This window comes from Coregonus lavaretus (genome assembly GCF_964263955.1).
Source record: "Coregonus lavaretus genome assembly, contig: HAP1_SCAFFOLD_959, whole genome shotgun sequence".
NCBI classification, from domain to species: Eukaryota; Metazoa; Chordata; class Actinopteri; order Salmoniformes; family Salmonidae; genus Coregonus; species Coregonus lavaretus.
The window spans coordinates 159,250-177,835 of NW_028165457.1; the positions used below are offsets into that span (position 1 = coordinate 159,250).

At 46.0% G+C, this 18,586-nt stretch overlaps 1 protein-coding gene across 1 annotated transcript; it reads right to left on the reverse strand.

Moving 5' to 3' along the window:
- Nucleotides 1–39: 39 nt before the first annotated feature.
- LOC311115841 (uncharacterized protein) lies at nt 40–15,408 on the reverse strand (the record flags this gene model as incomplete). Its single annotated transcript, XM_084190964.1, is given in 14 exon segments — nt 40–682; nt 885–1,036; nt 2,324–2,445; nt 3,739–3,823; nt 4,003–4,233; nt 4,960–5,839; nt 6,138–6,221; nt 6,476–6,529; nt 7,299–9,300; nt 11,706–11,813; nt 12,058–12,210; nt 12,972–13,076; nt 15,278–15,390; nt 15,393–15,408. Coding segments are annotated over 14 exon segments (4,209 nt in total). The 3' UTR covers nt 40–578.
- Nucleotides 15,409–18,586: the final 3,178 nt, after the last annotated feature.

The window sequence follows — 18,586 nt, forward strand, 5'->3', positions numbered from 1 at the left end:
TCAGTCAGTCCACATATCCATCCAGTCAGGGCACACTAGTTCAGTATTACACAATAATAGCCTTTATTCATGAATAAAGAACATGTTCATACTTGGAAATAAAATGACTATGGCAAACTCAACATTTTAAACATTGTAACAGACAAGAGTAAAGTAAAGCTTGCAAATGCAATAGTAGTGCAAACAAATATATTTAAAGATCCTTCCTTTAAAAATAAAAAAAAGTTACTTTTCCAATAATTGTCCTATGATTTTCTTTTCTTACATATTTTCACTGCATCAACAAAGTTTTGCTAGCATGGTAAATAAAATAAAATGGGTTGATAAAAGTGAACCAATACAAGTTAAAACAACATTTCTACAACGTTAAAAGTTTGAGCATGTGAATAGCGCTGAGGTAAGTCTTGCTAACTGCTTGGCTCAGTCCCAAATGACACCCTGTTCCCTATTATAGAGGGCACTGCTTTTGGATCAGAGCCCTAAGGCTAGTGCCCTCTATACGGAACAGGGTGACATTTGGGACCTCCTCTCCATCACTCCTTTTCTCTTTCTTTGTGCTATCTTCCTCCAGGACTCTGCTACCGCTTCAAGCCTTTCTGTGCCTGCTTCAATAGCGTGTCAAAGTCCAGCTCCTCCTCCTTACTTTTCGCTGGAGTGGGATCCACCTCTTCCTGATTATAATCTAGGGAAACAAACCAGTTCAGTTACCAACATGCTGATTTCAACCTGTTTACCCTGCAATTACATCTGCGACCCTGTGCATGTGACTAATAAACTAATCTAATCTATTTCCCAAGAGGGGAAAGCCTTCGTCCGAGAGGCCGATACACAAGCTTAATAAACATAGGGTGCCATTTGGGACCACCCTTAAAAGGTTCTCTCACCTAGGTCGGCGTACGTAGATTTGCAGAACTGCCGCCTGCCCCCGAAGCAGAGGTCAAAGGGCAGCTCGTCAGGTCTCCTCAGCTTGTAGCCGTTCTCGATGGCTGCGAACGCATCCTTCATGTTGTAGAACGTCACAAAGCCGTAGTGGTCGCTATAGAAACAACAGAACCCAGGTTAAGAAACATATTTTCTAACCACTTGACATGGACAAAGGTAAGTCATTTAGTTAACCTGGTCAAATACGTGTTCTATATATCTAACATCAAGTATGATTATATCTAATGGGGGAGACAGAGGGACAGAGAGAGGTGAGGAGGACTGAGAGAGAGAGAGGTGAGGGGGAGAGAGAGAGAGGTGAGGGGGAGAGAGAGAGAGGGGTGAGGGGGAGAGAGAGAGAGGGGTGAGGGGGAGAGAGAGAGAGAGGAGTGAGGGGGAGAGAGAGAGAGAGGAGTGAGGGGGAGAGAGAGAGGGGTGAGGGGGAGAGAGAGAGGTGAGGGAGAGAGAGAGACGGGTGAGGGGGAGAGATGAGGGGGAGAGAGAGAGAGAGAGGTGAGGGGGAGAGAGAGAGAGGGGAGAGAGAGAGAGAGGGGAGAGAGAGAGAGGTGAGGGGGAGAGAGAGAGAGAGAGGGGTGAGGGGGAGAGAGAGAGGGGTGAGGGGGAGAGAGAGAGAGAGGGGTGAGGGGGAGAGAGAGAGAGGGGTGAGGGGGAGAGAGAGAGAGGGGTGAGGGGGAGAGAGAGAGAGGGGTGAGGGGGAGAGAGAGAGGTGAGGGAGAGAGAGAGGTGAGGGGGAGAGAGAGAGGTGAGGGGGAGAGAGAGAGGTGAGGGGGAGAGAGAGAGGTGAGGGGGAGAGAGAGAGAGAGAGGTGAGGGGGAGAGAGAGAGAGAGGTGAGGGGGAGAGAGAGAGAGAGAGGGGAGGGGGAGAGAGAGGTGAGGGGGAGAGAGAGGTGAGGGGGAGAGAGAGAGAGGTGAGAGAGAGAGAGAGGGGAGAGAGAGAGAGGTGAGGGGGAGAGAGAGAGAGAGGTGAGGGGGAGAGAGAGAGAGGTGAGGGGGAGAGAGAGAGAGAGAGGTGAGGGGGAGAGAGAGAGAGAGGTGAGGGGGAGAGAGAGAGAGAGGTGAGGGGGAGAGAGAGAGAGAGGTGAGGGGGAGAGAGAGAGAGAGGTGAGGGGGAGAGAGAGAGAGAGGTGAGGGGGAGAGAGAGAGAGAGGTGAGGGGGAGAGAGAGAGAGAGGTGAGGGGGAGAGAGAGAGAGAGAGAGGTGAGGGAGAGAGAGGTGAGGGGGAGAGAGAGAGAGAGGTGATGGGGAGAGAGAGAGAGAGGTGAGAGAGAGAGAGAGAGAGAGAGAGGTGAGGGGGAGAGAGAGAGGTGAGGGAGAGAGAGAGGTGACTGATGCATTTTGACCATCTCTTTTGATGCAGAGAGAGAGAAAGAAAGAGACTCACCCCCTGTCTCTAAAGTGCAGGGTGCATTCCTCCACCTCTCCAAACAGAGAGAAGCGTTCTCTCAGCTCCGCGTGCATCATGGTCCTCTGGATGCGGCCCACGTACACCACCCTGCGCTCATCCTGGCCACACAAAACAATGGAGGAAGGGTTGTCACTATCTGGCCAAGAGGTGAAGTCAGAAGCCGATTTCTACAATTGAATCTTCTTAAAATCTGATTTTAAACCCAAACATTAAAGCTGAGATCTGTGAAAGGGGAAACGGTTCCATAGGTCTCCCCCAGGTCTCATCTGTTATGTTTTGTTTTTGAGGAGGAGGAGGAGATGAGCATCCAGCAACGTCATTAAAATAAATCGTAGTACATGCTGTTATATTGCGCATGCAATGATGTCAAGAGGGAATTAAAGTGTTTGTTGTTTGAAGTAACATCTTTGTTGTTGCAACTGCTTGGCCTCTGACCGCAAGGCACTACAGAGGGTAGTGCGTACGGCCCAGTACATCACTGGGGCAAAGCTTCCTGCCATCCAGGACCTCTATACCAGGCGGTGTCAGAGGAAGGCCCTCAAAATTGTCAAAGACTCCAGCCACCCTAGTCATAGACTGTTCTCTCTGCTACCGCACAGCAAGCGGTACCGGAGTGCCAAGTCTAGGTCCAAAAGACTTCTCAACAGCTTCTACCCCCAAGCCATAAGACTCCTGAACAGCTAATCATGGCTACCCGGACTATTTGCACTGCCCCCCCACCCCATCCTTTTTACGCTGCTGCTACTCTGTTAAGTATTTATGCATAGTCACTTTAACTCTACCCACATGTACATATTACCTCAACTACCTCAACTAGCCGGTGCCCCCGCACATTGACTCTGCAACGGTACCCCCCTGTATATATAGCCTCCCTACTGTCACTTTATTTTACTTCTGCTCTTTTTTTCTCAACACTTTTTTTGTTGTTGTTTTATTCTTACTTTTTTTGTTTAAAATAAATGCACTGTTGGTTAAGGGCTGTAAGTAAGCATTTCACTGTAATGTCTGCACCTGTTGTATTCGGCGCATGTGACCAATAAAATTTGATTTGATTTGATTTGATTTAAACTGAGGTGGCAGTTTCACCGCAACGGATTCCAACTTTAACCCTACCCACACTGCTGCTAACCTTATGCCTAACCTAAACTGAAGACCAAAAAGCTCATTTTGGTTTCCATAAATGTTTATGATATAGCCAATCTTCACTTTGCAGCTTGGCCATCTGGTGGGAACCAAAGAGGACAGTTGCGGCCATTTTGTCTCCAAATCAATCAGGAAGTAATTTCACAGTTACATTTAACATCTTTAAAGTATACAAAATATATTTATAAAATGTTAACAGCAAAAACACAATGTGTACCACGGTTTGTAATGTACTACTCAGTACTCACTATGGCTTTTAATTTTTGATTCCTCGTATATTGTTGCCTCTTTCGTTTCCTGGAGTCACCGACGTTGTTAGAGCTTAAGGTTGGGCTGAGGGGAGAGGAGGAGAGCGCGAGGGTGAGATGGACCACAGAAAAACAGTGTGGCTATAGTTTAATCCTAGTCTAATACAATCATTCAGAACTCGACTAATAATACACACACCTACATTTAAAAAAAACAAATAAATAACAAAAGTTATTAAAAAAATTATCAATGCCGTCACTGACCTGTAGCAGTCCCTCCTCCACCTCTGGGTCCTCCTGTACGCCAGAGTGGTGGGGGACCTGGATCTAGACCTGGACCCAGACCGAGACCAGGACTTTGATCTGGACTGGGAGCGGTTCCAGGACCGTGACCGTGGGTAGGGTAGCCGGTACCGGCAGGGAACTGGGGAACGGGAGACGGAGCTGGAGCAAGAGGACGAGCAGGAGCTGCTTTCAGAACGTCTGGGACAGAACCTGGTGGGGGAGGGGGGAGGAGGTGGGAGGAAGAGGAGGAGGGGGGAGGAGAGGGAGGAGGAGGGGGAGGGGGAGGAAGAGGAGGGGAGGAGGGAGGGGGACCGAGAAGGATCAGGAGGGAGGGAGAGGGGAGGAGGAAGGAGAGGGATCAGGAGGGAGAGAGAGGGGAGGGGAGGAGGAAGGAGAGGGATCAGGAGGGAGAGAGAGGGGAGGGGAGGAGGAAGGAGAGGGATCAGGAGGGAGAGAGAGGGGAGGGGAGGAGGAAGGAGAGGGATCAGGAGGGAGAGAGAGGGGAGGGGAGGAGGAAGGAGAGGGATCAGGAGGGAGGGAGAGGGATTGGAGAAAGAGGAGAGGACGTGGGTTAAAGCAAGAAAATACATGTTGGGGTGGTAAAAAGTTTGTGTAAACTTAAATGACTAAAACCAGATATAAAGTATGTAGAAGATATAATGGAGCTATATATTTTTAAGATCATCTTTGAGAACTAAGAATCACCTAAATAAAAAGTAGACAGTCAGGGAGAATAAAAAATAAAAAATAATTCATGTCATTGATATTGTTATGTTTGTTTGAGTCACTCAGATAGCATAAATCTATCTGAGTGACTCAACCCCCCCCCACCCCCCACTAACTCTGCCACAGCTGCTGAATAAAATCACTAATAGTTTTTCCTCCCCAACTTCAATTCAAGAGCAATAACAGTCACCACACAGAACTTGAACCTACCTCTTTCGGGGTGGAGAGCGAGACCTGGATCGAGAGGAGGAGGAGGATGAGGAAGATGAGGATGAAGGGGACCTAGAGCTAGAGTCCGAGCATGAAGACCTGGTCTGATAGCGCTGGGCCGCACTCCTACCTCTGGCAGGGGGACTGGGTGAAGGAGGGGAGGGGATGCAGGGGCTGGTTCTCTCTTCCTGCGTCTCCCCTGCAGTAATGGCCTCCGTCCTAGAGGGGGAGCTCTCTGTAGACAGCGGAGGAAAGTCTGAGGGAAGTTCTGTCTCTGGAACATTCCTGGAGTCGACTGGCTGCTGCTGGCACATATATTTCCCAGAGTTCTGTGCGCCAGGCACTGCGGAGGAGTTGGTGATTGGTTGGTGGTCGGGGAGTATCGTTTGTCTTTTGCTGCATAGCGTAGTAGTATTACTTCCTGGTTGATCCTGAGATAGACAGTAGTCGTGGTCCGAGGAGACAGACACTGCTGTCTGGAACTGAGAGGGGGTGACAGGGGGCTTTGGGGGAAGTGGGTGGGCCTTTTTGGGTGGTAGAGGACGGGGGTCGATGATTTGGATGGCCTTGGGAGGGGAAGGTTTAGGGGTCGCCGGTTGCTTCCTCTGAGGTGCGACAGGGGTAATGGGTTTCCAGCGCGGCTGTGCAGGGGCCTGTTCCTGAGTGCTGAGAACGTTTTGAGTGCTGAGAATGTTTTGAGTGCCGAGAGGTTCCTGAGTATTGCGAAGTTCCGGAGTTCTGAGGGGTTCCGGAGTTCTGAGGGGTTCCGGAGTTTTGAGTGCTTCTATTGTGTTGACAAGTTCTGGAATGCCAGCGGGTTCTGGAAGACAGAGTGTTTCTTGGGTGCTGAGGAGATAGGCACCCAGCAGTCTCAGCATCCCTGGAAAGAAAGGAACGAACGAGATGATAAACTGAAGTTCCGTTCTAAAGCATGGGAATAACCATAACAAAGTCCTCTGAGCAACTGTGCGGACTAAACTATAAATTAAGATGAAGGAACTCGTTCATCCCAAATGACGCCCTATTCCCTTTATAGTGCACTACTTTCGACCAGTGCCCATATATGGCTAAAGTAGTGCACTAAGGAGGTTATAGGGTGCCATTTGGGACGCAACCGCCCCCCGTCCCCCAATAGAAAGGACCTTCCTTTAATAGAAAGGAACCTTCCTTTAACTCACCTTCAGTGTTGTTGCTCAGCTCTTCATATCTGACAGGGCTCCTGTCTGGACTGGCTTCACGTTCACTCTCAGACCCCTCTTTGGCTGTGGGAAGAGAACACAGCCACAGGTTAGACAAGATCAGGGGCTGAATGTATCCAGCGTCTCAGAGTCCCGATTTAGGATCAGTTGTGCCTTTTTCCGTCACCATGTATAAGATTACAAGGACAGGGGCAGCTGGGATGTATGCGTCAACCAAATCAATACATCTTAATACAAATCCCAGAATGGATGGGATATATTATAGGCGGAAGAAGAACGGGAGAGAGTTAACAAAACCTCACTGATCCCTCACTCACCTTGTGTCTCCTCAAACCGCTCCAGAAGGCTGGTCAGATCTGTGGCTTCGATTCCTGCAACGTGACCAAGAGAAATCAGTTTCTGAATGTAGGGACAGTAGCAGTTCATCAAGGTGAACATTCTGGTGGCCTAGTGGTCTAAGCCACTTAATCTGGAACACATATACCGCTGCAGCATGGGTTCGAATCCAGACCCCTGCTATTTCAGCAACTCTCCTCTCTCTATCCTCTCCATCTTTCCTATCTGAAAAATATGAGAGAGGGACTGCCCCACTCCTTAAAAAAATTAATAAAAAAGATAAACTTTCTGAAAAGCAGTCATCAGTCTAGTATATGTTTATAGCTTTGATTCCTGCAGCTGAACATGGAGACAATCACTTTCTGAATGCGTCTTACAAGAATTTGTCACAGTAATCACAAATTATACATTTTTGTTAATTTCACACCAGCTCTAACTAAATCAAATATAATCTACTTTTAGCTTAATTAGCTTAACCTGAAGAAATATATGCTTAGGGCGTAGTTTCCCCTCAGTACAGATCTAGGATCAGATTCCACTCCCCCAATCCTCACCTTAACCTGTAGTGAGTAAAATGCTAAACTGACCCAAGGGATGGTCCCCTGTAGCTCAGTTGGTAGAGCATGGCGCTTGCAACGCCAGGGTTGTGGGTTCGTTTCCCATGGGGGGCCAGTATGAAAATGTATGCACTCACCTAACTGTAAGTCGCTCTGGATAAGAGCGTCTGCTAAATGACAAAAATGTAAATGTAAAGATCAGTCAACTTCACCCTACACCAAAATATATATTTGTGTTATGGCTTACCTGTGCCGCAGTTGGGGGTCTGTATGCAGGAGCTACTCTTTGGAGAGGTGGACAGTTGGACATGGGGGAGGTCCCCGAGGGCTACCCACTTTGCCCTCTCCATCTCTGGGTAAGGAGCAACAGCAGGGGTGGGTGGATGGACTGAAGGGCTGGAGGACAGACTTGCCATTACTGGTGCACTTGGGGAAAACTTGGACCCTTCTGGTACAGTCTCGATCTCTTTCCTTGTGCTGAGAGAGCGAGGCTGATCCCCTTGTTTCATGGTCTCTGCAGAGGTTTGGGTGTGAAGTGTTTTCCGATATGGTTGTTTGGTGGAGAACCTCCGCTGGATCTCAAGGAGGAGGCCGGTGCTCTTCAGGCTTGGATCCCGGTTGCAGAACACCATTTTGGGCTTGGGTGCCGGAGTCTCCTGGGTGGTGGACGGAGGCGGAGATTGTTCCTGTTCCTGCTGCTCCTGGTTGGTCCCATGACTCCTATCAAATCCACCCAAAGCTGGACGGGTTCCTGGTAGTGGGACCAGGACAGGGTTTGGGGGGTCGCTACTGACCGCAACAGCACTCCTTGCTGGCCTAGTCCTGTTCTTGCCCAGACCCGCCACTGGGTTCGAGTTCAGGTTGGGACTTGGTAAGTGACTAGCAGGAGAGATGGTCTGAGTCCAAATATACTTTAATATACCAACATCATCAGCAGATTTAGATTCCATTGAGTTGCGGTTGGGCTTTAGAGCTGAGCTGGCAAGAGAAGTCTTAGTCCCACTTCCTACAGGCTTTGATCCATTGATGCCAATGCCTTTACCAGGTTTACTGGGACAAGCAGGAGAGACGATCTTCATCCTAGTCTTAGATATAGGCTTGAATCCACTGACATCATCCCCTGTTGTACTTCCTATGTAATGATGTGTGGGACGTGTGGTCGTTGGTCCCCACATGGTATGTTTAGGTCCTTGTAAACAGGGTATAGGAGGCAACTCCTTAGGGGTTTCAGGTAGCGAGGGCCACTTGGTGGTGTAATTCTCTGGTTTCGCCATCACGGGTAGTCTCTTCTGCTGGCGCAGCAGGCGGTACTGCTGAAGACTGAGGGCAGGTCTGGGCTTGGACTCGCTTTGCTGTGGTAGAGGCTCCGATGACAACTTATCTCCGGTCCGTTCAGATAAGTCAGTTACAACCTGATGTTGGTTGTCCTTTGAAGATGCTGCTGAAGACTCTGGAAAGGGTGTTGTGAGGGAAATGGTTGTTGTTGTTTCGGTGTTGTTGTTGAAGTCAGAACTAGGGATTTGTCTGGTGAGCTCGCTCAAGTCCGGGAACACGTTTAAGTCAGGTTCGTCTGCAGCTGGTTGCTCGTAAGACGTCACCAGGACAGGTCCGAAGCTCACTCTTTTTTTGTTCTTGGTCTTCTGGCCTTCTTTGGGCGCGTCCCATTTCACCAGTAAACTTTTAAGTCGCTTCACTTCTTCACCTCTACTTCCCTGTCCTCCATCCCCCTCTTTCTCTATCCCTCCTCCTGAGGGACACTCGTCATCCGATCCGTCCACATCAATCTCCTCGTCGCTCGCTTCCGAACCGGGCTTCGTATACCTCCACACCTCGCCCTCCAGGGGTACCCTCAGGTCCGTGCTCCGTTCCCCCAGAGAGTAGGCCTCCTGCCTGGGTGTGCCGACCCAGTCCTCCCCCTCCTTATCCAGGCTCACCCTCAGGCAGTAGGGGTGCATTAGTTTCACCAGGTCGACCAGGGACACTGTAGAGTAGTAGCCGTGGTCGTTCTCTACAGAGTTCAGTGGTCTCACTTCTGATTGGTCGGGGGAGAATTGTTCAGAGTCCTGATTGGTCAGATTGAAGCCCTGAGTCGGACTGTGAATGTGGACCTTGCTGCCCTCCTCCTCTTCTGCATCACTCCTTTCCTCCTCCTCTCCATCGCTCCTCGGTATGGATGTGGGGGTGGAAGAGGCCTGGGCTCTGGGAGTTAGCCTAGCCCTCCTGGGTCTGTCGGTAATGACCGCCTCAACCTGTAAGGAAGAATGACGTCAAGACTGTTACTCCAGGAGAGGTAGCTATGCACATAACCGTGCTTGCTATTTTTCCTCTTTAATTTTTATTTTTATATATATATATATATATATATATATATATATATATATATATATTTTTTTTTTTTATAATAGAGACATAATTCTCTATATTATTTTTTAATGACAAACTCAATCCCATACAGTGCAGTATACTAATATTTTTTGTATGATTTCCAATCTATGACAAAACCCAATCCCATACAAATGAATATGAAATCCGTTATGATATACATTTTATTTAGTACATTAAAACGAATGCAAATCTATAAACTGTTTTTCTTATTTTAAATCAAACAAGTTACTCTAGCGCAGAGCTCTCCCTGTGGTACTCGTAACTTGACTGCGCCTCGAGAGGAATATTTATCTGGCATGGAAATAGATAAACTATTCTCCAATGGGGCTGTCTGATTGTTCTATTCTTTACTCATTTTGTTTGCAGAGGAAAAGGAAATGTGGACTGTTCCAGCATCTTCAAAGTGCGCCTCGGTAGAAACATTTGTTTTATGTTCCATATTTTTTTGGCGTGTCAGCCAATGTTCCCGCTAAGCTGCGCGTGGGCCGCGCACCTCGCCTCGGACTGAGCAGATGAAATATCAGCCCTCGTAGAGAATCACCAGATATAACTTCCCCTTTAGTTAACACTGTCAACGTTTCGCTCTACTGTGGGAATTGTGCTCGAACCAACGCAATATTAGCCACTTTCAATGTAACAAAACAAACTATGCAGGACTTATTAGTATGCAAAACTAACTGTGCAAGAGATTTTGTTGTAGGCAGAACGCATCAGAGTAGGATTCTATTGCATTGAAAGGCACGACTCAGGCACATACTCTACACAGACCGGTGCGCCATAACCAATCAGAGCTGCAGTAGGCCTATATGCAAATATACCATTGCCATATATGGATCATATATGGCCATTCACTTTGAACTGGACTGTCTTTACAGCATGAGAGGTTGTGAGTAGATGCGCTTGTTTTGAGATCAAAGCGAGAGCTGCATGTAGCCACCTGTGTACATTTGTTCATATCCTTTGCTAGTTAGTGAGTTATTAGCCCAGTTATAGATCATTTCAAGTCAACAATGGGGGAGTGGTTGCTTCCTAAAAGAGCACAAAATGTGTGCATTTCTAGACATCTTTGAAAAGCAAGTCAGGTAAAGAGCATTTTTATGTCTTAAAGGGGCAGTGTTGTATTTTGAGACTAAGTAGCCAATAGGCAGAGGGAAGCATAATTTGTCTGATTCTCTGTAATAATGGTCTGGGAATAATAATGAATTTTATTTTGTAAAGTAGTTTCTTGCATCAAACAACATTTTCAGTCACCTCCTTGTTTGAAGGACAAGTGGATAAACAGGTTAATGTCAAGCCCTGCATGTTTTTTTTTTTTACAAAGGTTTCACGTACTGTAGACCTACATTGAACACCACACATTTGCTGCTACTGTAAGCTGAATGATAGAACAGCTACTTCCATGTTTAAATATTATGGGATGCATTCGTCTCCCTTGTTTTTGATGGTAGGCTACTCTGGTAGGCCTACATGATGATCAAATAGCCACAGTAGCCTACTTGGCCACTGTTAAAACTAACTTAAAGCAGGTACAGCCACAGTGTTCACAATAAATGCGAGCCGGAAGTTGCACAGAATTTTCACAACGTTCAAGTTTGCGCTCAGCAGACCTGATATTTGCTCAGTACCGGAAAAAATTTGAGGGAACATTGGTGTCTGCAATGATTTTGCCGTGGCGGAGCGCCACAGCTAAATCACTGCAGCAGAAACACTGCATTATGCCGATTCTGTTGAAAATGTGCAACAGACGTTTTGCAACAGAAAACGTTTTGCAACGAAAATGAGTTTCTATTGGACAAATTCAAGTAGGACCCTCCTCGTTTCATTCCGTTTGCTTCTTAAACAGTAAACAGTTTCCGTTGCAAGACGTAATGAAAAACACAGGAGGGTAGCTTCCAGGAACAGGGTTGGAGTGAAAACCTACAGGAGGGTAGCTCCCAGGAACAGGGTCGGAGTGAAAACCTACAGGAGGGTAGCTCCCAGGAACAGGGTTGGAGTGAAAACCTACAGGAGGGTAGCTCCCAGGAACAGGGTCGGAGTGAAAACCTACAGGAGGGTAGCTCCCAGGAACAGGGTTGGAGTGAAAACCTACAGGAGGGTAGCTCCCAGGAACAGGGTTGGAGTGCACTCTTCTAGTGGTCCTTTTGACATTGAAATGACCTCTGTAAACCCAGATTAACAGGTGGGATTACCAGTAGCAGTACGGCTAATCTCAATCTGACACGCACACACACACAGACTTCCATAAAAGAGAAAGGGATGAGGTTTCTACCTTTCCAACAGAGGAAGAGGGGGATGAAGAGCAAGAGGGGGTCTTTATGGAACGAAGGAGTGGTTCTTTATCAGGTGGAGACCGTGTTAAACTCAGCAGCCGCCTCAACTGGAGAAACACACAAAACAGGAGAAACACAGTTATTACAAAACAACAATCACGTCCTCCCAGACACACACCATTTTCACGATGACTTACAGATCAAACCAAAATAAAAGCAGTACCCCTGATTCTCATCAAATCAAGAACACCTGGGACTGTAGTCACAAAGCGTCTCAGAGTAGGAGCGCTGGTTACTCTAAAACTCAATTGATTCTGAATCACACACAGACCCACACTTGGTTTTACCCACCGGTGAGTTGTCCCGTAGCCTCTGGTCAGAGAAGACCCCGGTGTCAGGCAGGGTGTCGAAGGGAGACAGGGTCTCATCGTCAACACTGTCCAGTATCTCTGTTAGTGCTGTCAACAACGTGGACTCACACTCCTCATCCAGTCTGCTCCTAGTCTGAAAAACAATGTCATTCATTTCTGAAAAACGTATATATATATATATATATATATATATATATATAAAAATAAAATACAAACGTCATCATTCATTTCTGTGACAGGAAACAATCGTTGCAGCAGAACAGACCGAGTGTGTCTAATTGGACAAGTTCATGTATACCAGGACTTTTTCCTGCACATGACTCCAAATTGACACTAGAAAATACAGGCGACCCCACTTGGAAACATGATATTCCCTAGTTAATGCTGTGTGTTCATATTTACTCAACTTTAGGTCCTGCAGGCTGTCCCAACACATAACAATAACATGAAAGAGCATTCAAATAGTGTAAAAGGCCCTTAGTTGACACTAAGGTTGTATTCTATACCCATTTGAAGATGTAAAAAAATCTTTATTTGTTTGATAAGATTACAGATTTTCTAAGGAGAATCCTTTTCAATTTCAGGGGACTCCATTTCAATTTCAGGGGAACCCACATTGGGTCCCGATCTGAAGTTTGGGAACCACTGATGTAGAACCTGTCTCGGACGGGAACAGGGTCTACATCAGGGGCGTAATCATTACGTAAACCGTTTAAGACCCAAACAGTAGCAAACAGAGCAAAACAAGAGTTTCTATTGGACAAATTCAGGTAGTTCCCTCCCCGTTTTGTTCTGTTTGCTTCCTTTTAAAGAAACGCTTTGCAACAGAATCGGCGTAATGAATACGCCCCCAGTATATCTGAACGTTGGCCAACATTGTGTCCTGCTACTGACCTCTGCAGTTACGGCGGAGTCTTCAAACATAGCCAGGATGGAAGGGTCCAGGCAGGAGTGAGTGTCCATTTCCAGAGCACTGACTTTCCCTTTACCCAGGACAGCCTGTAACGCACAACAAGATCAGAAAGGGAGAACAAGTTAAATCACGTGTCAGGCAAATAGGCTGCGCTTACACGGGTAGCCCAATTCTGATCTTTTGCCCAATTATTGGGAAAAATATCTGATTGGTCAAAAGAGAAAGCAAAAAGATCAGAATTGGGCTGCCTGTGTAAATGCAGCCTATAGAAACAGTTGCTCGATCTCAATTAGTCTTTCTGTGATTCCACGCATCCTATCTCCTCTTCTCTTTCCCAACCGTATTGGAGAAAGTCCAAAGTCCGTCCCTTCTGACGTTATTCTTTAATGTAGCTATGCATAAAGAGGAAGGATGAGGGGAATCAAGGAAAGATTCATTGAAAAAAAGTGAACGTATTTCTACTAAAAGACACTTGAGCAACATAACTCAAAGGGCAGTCCGAATACAATAAAACAAGCTGCTAGTCATTGTTTGTTTGTTTAGGCTGTGTTTGTATGCTTCTTCCCATCAGAATGTGTGTGTGTGCACATGTCCAGCCATGTTTTCAGACTGTTGAAGAGCAGCGCCCTGAGGCAGGGGTGGAGGAGGGAAATGTTCAGACATTCATTCCCACACTTCAGATTGATTTATCCAACGAGGTGTAATAACAGCAGCACAGTGTCCCGCGCATCATAAGAACCTGCGTTGTCATAAAAGTGACAGTTAGCCCATAGTAGTCTGCACTCTCACTCCTTGACAACAACAATGGGCCCCTCCCTGGTGTGGTAGTGGTTGTTGCCGGGACACTGTGTCTCTAATATGATTACGGGCTGCGTCCCAAAAGGCACCCTATTCCCAATGCAGTGCACTATTTTTGACCAAGGTCCATAGGGCTCTGGACAAAAGTAGTGCACTATACAGGGACTAGGCTGCCATTTCGGACGGTCCCAGTCAGTGTTCTTTTGTCAGTGTCCCCACGACCAATAAGTATGTGGGAAATGAGATTAGACTGGGAACAGTAACAATGGGAGCATTGTAAAATGTGCAGACTGGGGAAAACAGAAAAGCGTGTCGTGGGGTAACAACGTTATTGGACCCATCCCTAATGGCACTCTATTCCCTATATAGTGCACTACTTTGGACCAGAGCCCATAGAGTCCCTATGTGTTTCGTATGTACTAATCCTTCACTACACATGACGTTCCCTCTCAGGAAATATACATTATTTTAATTGAACGGGGATAGGACAGTAGTACAAAGACGTGGAGTGTTGAAATAATAGGCCACTGTAGGCTACTAGGTGCCTGACACTCACTCCTATTACCGTCAATGTTAGGCCTATACAATCACACTAACTACAACTCTGTTTATCATTAATGTTTCCCATGTGAGTACAGCGGCTATAGCTAGTTCAACAAAACAAGATCCTGGGTGTTGAGAACAGTGTTGACAGGTGCGAATGATATATGGATAATGTTTACTGAATTGGGTGGTATGCAAAGTCAATTAAAATGCAATGATATAAGATCGAGTAAAATAACGGTGCATTTTAGCAGAATTAGATTGACTTTTGTATGAACCCATGGTTGACATAGGTAGCATGCCCAACACTTGGACCGTATCAGTTCCAACTTTACAAATGTAATGTGTCCCTGTCTGCTATGAATGGGACAGTGTGTGTACGTTCCAGTACTTTGCTAAATATGCATGTCGGTAGCCACGTGAATGCAGAATATTCGAAAGAATAAACTCAGACAATTTAATCTTATCATTTGCTTTTGATCGAGGCCAACCGACAATTCATTGTTGCCAACTTCCGCATACACAACACCACCAGTCATTAGAAACTGCGAGCCCACCAACAACTACTAGCAGCAGACAGAACTTAGCGTTTTTCGAGCAGAAACCTGGCTGACTACCTACTTAATTCTAGCACATTCCAAGCGAATTCAACTCACTGTCACCGCAACTTAGCCAGTTATTACTTTGTAGAGACAAAATAGTTTTTGCATAGCTAAAATCGTGAAATAAAGAAAACAACATAGTTAGCTAGCTACTTGTCACCAGCAGTTATTTTCCCATGCCACCATGCGATTCGCAGCTAGCTTCCACTAGCCGTTAACATCCACGTGTAGGCACCGCGTGATTGCTTGCCTTTTTCAAACACGAAAAATAGCCGAAGCCAAGTGTTTGAAGTAATTTTTATTTGGCCACATGTATGCCGAAATCTCATGTATTAAAGCCGTACCTCATTGAATGCGTTTGTGGTCAGAAATTCCGTGTTGCCGGTGACTATATTCTCATCTTTTCCACGCCACTGCGCCGCCATTTTACAGATCCGCACATGGCTTCGTTCAGTGTAGCTAGGAGCGTTGCCATTGGTCAGCGCACAGACACGTGATCGTCAGCACACGGAAGTTGCCGCTAAGCGCAGATCTGGGATCAATTTCTCTTGCTCAAATCATAACCAAGTACTGTTTGGCAAGTAAGAGAAAAACTGACCGGAAATCAGATCTTCATCCGATACGCTCCTGCTCTTTGCTCTCTGGCGAAAGCCCCAAATTACAATATCAATGTCTTTGATATTTAAAATGCGATTGCAATCATGCACCTGCACAGTAGTCAGCTTAATCATGTCAAACAGTCAATGCATGTGTCATATTGCCCGAAACCAACTTCAAAGGATTGTATACCTGTCAAATAATTGTCTAGTTTTATGTCAGATGTTAAGCCTTGTTCACACTGGCAGTTTGAAGTGACTCAAATAAATTAGTTTTTTGCATATCTGATTCAAATCTGAGTCAGATATTTCAAGCCACATTTCAAACCACCTTCGTAGGTGGTGACTCTGTTGACAGTTTGACAAGAACATCTGGTAGCTAACAAGTTTGTTTGTTGTTTGAATGTGTGAATGTGCTAGCAAACTAAACAGCTAGCTAGTTGACTGCTGTGGCTAGCCAAAAAGGACTCGTTTTGAAAGTTTGATCATCTTATCCTTTGAAGCTTTAAAAGTGTTCTTACACTAAGATTTAGAGCATTCAAAGCAACTGGGGGAGAATGTAATATGCAGGCGTGTCACCTTTGCATGCTACAAAACATCTTACATTACATTTTAGTCATTTAGCAGACGCTCTTATCAAGAGCGATTTACAGGAGCAATTAGGGTTAAGTGCCTCGCTCAAGGGCACATCGACAGATTTTTCACCTAGTCAGCTCGGGGATTAGAACCTGCGACCTTTCGGTTACTGGCACAACACTCTTAACCACTAAGCTACCTGCCGCCCCTTCTCAATCTTCTGATTTAGAGGAAGCACGAGCACCACCAACAATCAGCCTACGCCCCGGTGTCATGTAAAAATCTTCACAGCATGAAATAGTCCCCTATCTTCCTGAATGTTTTGTGATTGTGACGACATGTTGTAAAATTTATCACGTGAAAAATGTCCCAGTTCAATAATTGCACGTGCGTCTCTTTATGTGGATGGCTTAGCCCGTGCGGATGTTTCTCTTCACACCCTCCCGTAGCGCCCAAGTCTTTGCAATAGCAAGCAAAATAAAATCTCCTCACATCAACACTCAACACTTTGACGTGCGAGTCTGGGTATTTATATGCTGACCTCACGCCTCAACAAGCTTCTGATTGGTCAGAGTCAATACTCTTGGTCACAATTGATTAGCAGATGTGTGAAGCAAATGCGCGTGCCCACAGAATCGTTTTTCGAGGTCAAGGGAGTGAACCATCCGCACAAACTCAGCCATCCACATAAAGAGATGCGCGTGCATTTATTGAACTTGGAACATTTTCATGCTGGGAGAAATTGTACAGCATGACGTCACAATCAAAACGATTTCAAGCTGGGAAGATTTTTACATGACACCGTCTGGTTTGCTTATTATAAGACATTTCAAATGATTTATACTTTTACTTTTGATACTTAATTATAGTTTAGCAATTACATTTACTTTTGATACTTAAGTATATTTAAAACCAAATACTTTTACTCACATGGACTATTTGCATTGACCCACTCCCCCCGGCCCCTTTTTTTACGCTGCTGCTCGCTGTTTACTATCTATGCATAGTCACCTTACCCCCACCTACATGTACGTCATTTAGCAGACGCTCTTATTCAGAGCGATTTACAGTTAGTGAGTGCATACACTTTCATACTGCCCCCCCCGTGGGAATCGAACCCACAACCCTGGCGTTGCAAACGCCATGCTCTACCAACTGAGCTACAAGGGACTATCTCTGGTGCATTTGTCTTCAGCAGCCCCATCCGGATCATTACCACGGCTATTCTTTGCCTAAAACCAATCTGCCCATGCTAGCAGCGAACGGCTATTCTTTGCCTAAAACCAATCTGCCCATGCTAGCAGCGAACGGCTATTCTTTGCCTAAGACCAATCTGCCCATGCTGGCAGCGAGACACTGTGTGGGGATGCCTTTCTAGTGATCTCTACTCATTTTCGTTTCTTGGACGATAAGAGCTCGATGCCATCCAGGACCTCTATATCAGGCAATGTCAGAGAAAGGGCCGAAAAATTGCCAAAGACTCCTGTCACCCAAGCCATAGATTGTTCACTTTGCTACCATCCGGCAAACGGTACCGGATCATTGACTCTTGGACCAACTGGCTCCGAGACAGCTTCTAACCCCAAGCCATACACACACACGCATACCGACACAACACAAACACACATACATACACATTACACACACACTTGTACACTCATCATTTGCTGCTTCTACTCTGTTCTTTATTTTACTCGTATTATGATCTATCCTGATGCCTCGTCACTTTACCCTGCCTTGCTGTTGTAACCTATGTTATCCACTAGGTGGCAGTACCTGTTCAAATAATAAACACGCTACATAGAGACAAACTGTATCTGTCCGTCTCTTTTGTCAAATCAAATCAAATGTTATCGGTCACATGCGCCGAATACAACAAGTGTAGACTTTACAGTGAAGTGCTTACTTATCAGCCCATTCCCAACAATGCAGAGTTAAAAAATAAGACAAATAATTTGCTAAATAAAAAAGGAAATAGTTACACAATAAAAACAGTAACGAGGCTATATACAAGGAGTACCAATACTGAGTCAATGTGCAGGGGCACGAGGTAGTTGAGCTGATTGTGGTAATATGTACATGTAGGTAGGGGTAAACGTGACTAGGCAATCAGGATAGATAATAAACAGAGTAGCAGCAGCGTATGTGAAGTGTGAAAGTATGTCTATGTGTGTGTGTGTGTGTGTGTGTGTGTATGTGTTGGAGTGTCACTGTAGTATGTGTGTGTGTGTGTTGGAAAGTCAGTGTAGTATGTGTGAGTGTGTGGGTAGAGTCAAGTGAGTGTGCAGCTGTAATTGTGTAACACAGGGGTGTCAAACCTACGGCCCATTGGCCATTTGTCGGCCCACCTCCTGATTTTTTGTGGTCCGGTTAGTATACCTGTCAGATTTTTGGATGTTGCCACTGGATTGACAGATAACAGGAATTGGACACTTAGGGACACTGGTTTCATTGAGGCACAGGGAGGGTCTGAGGTTGAAA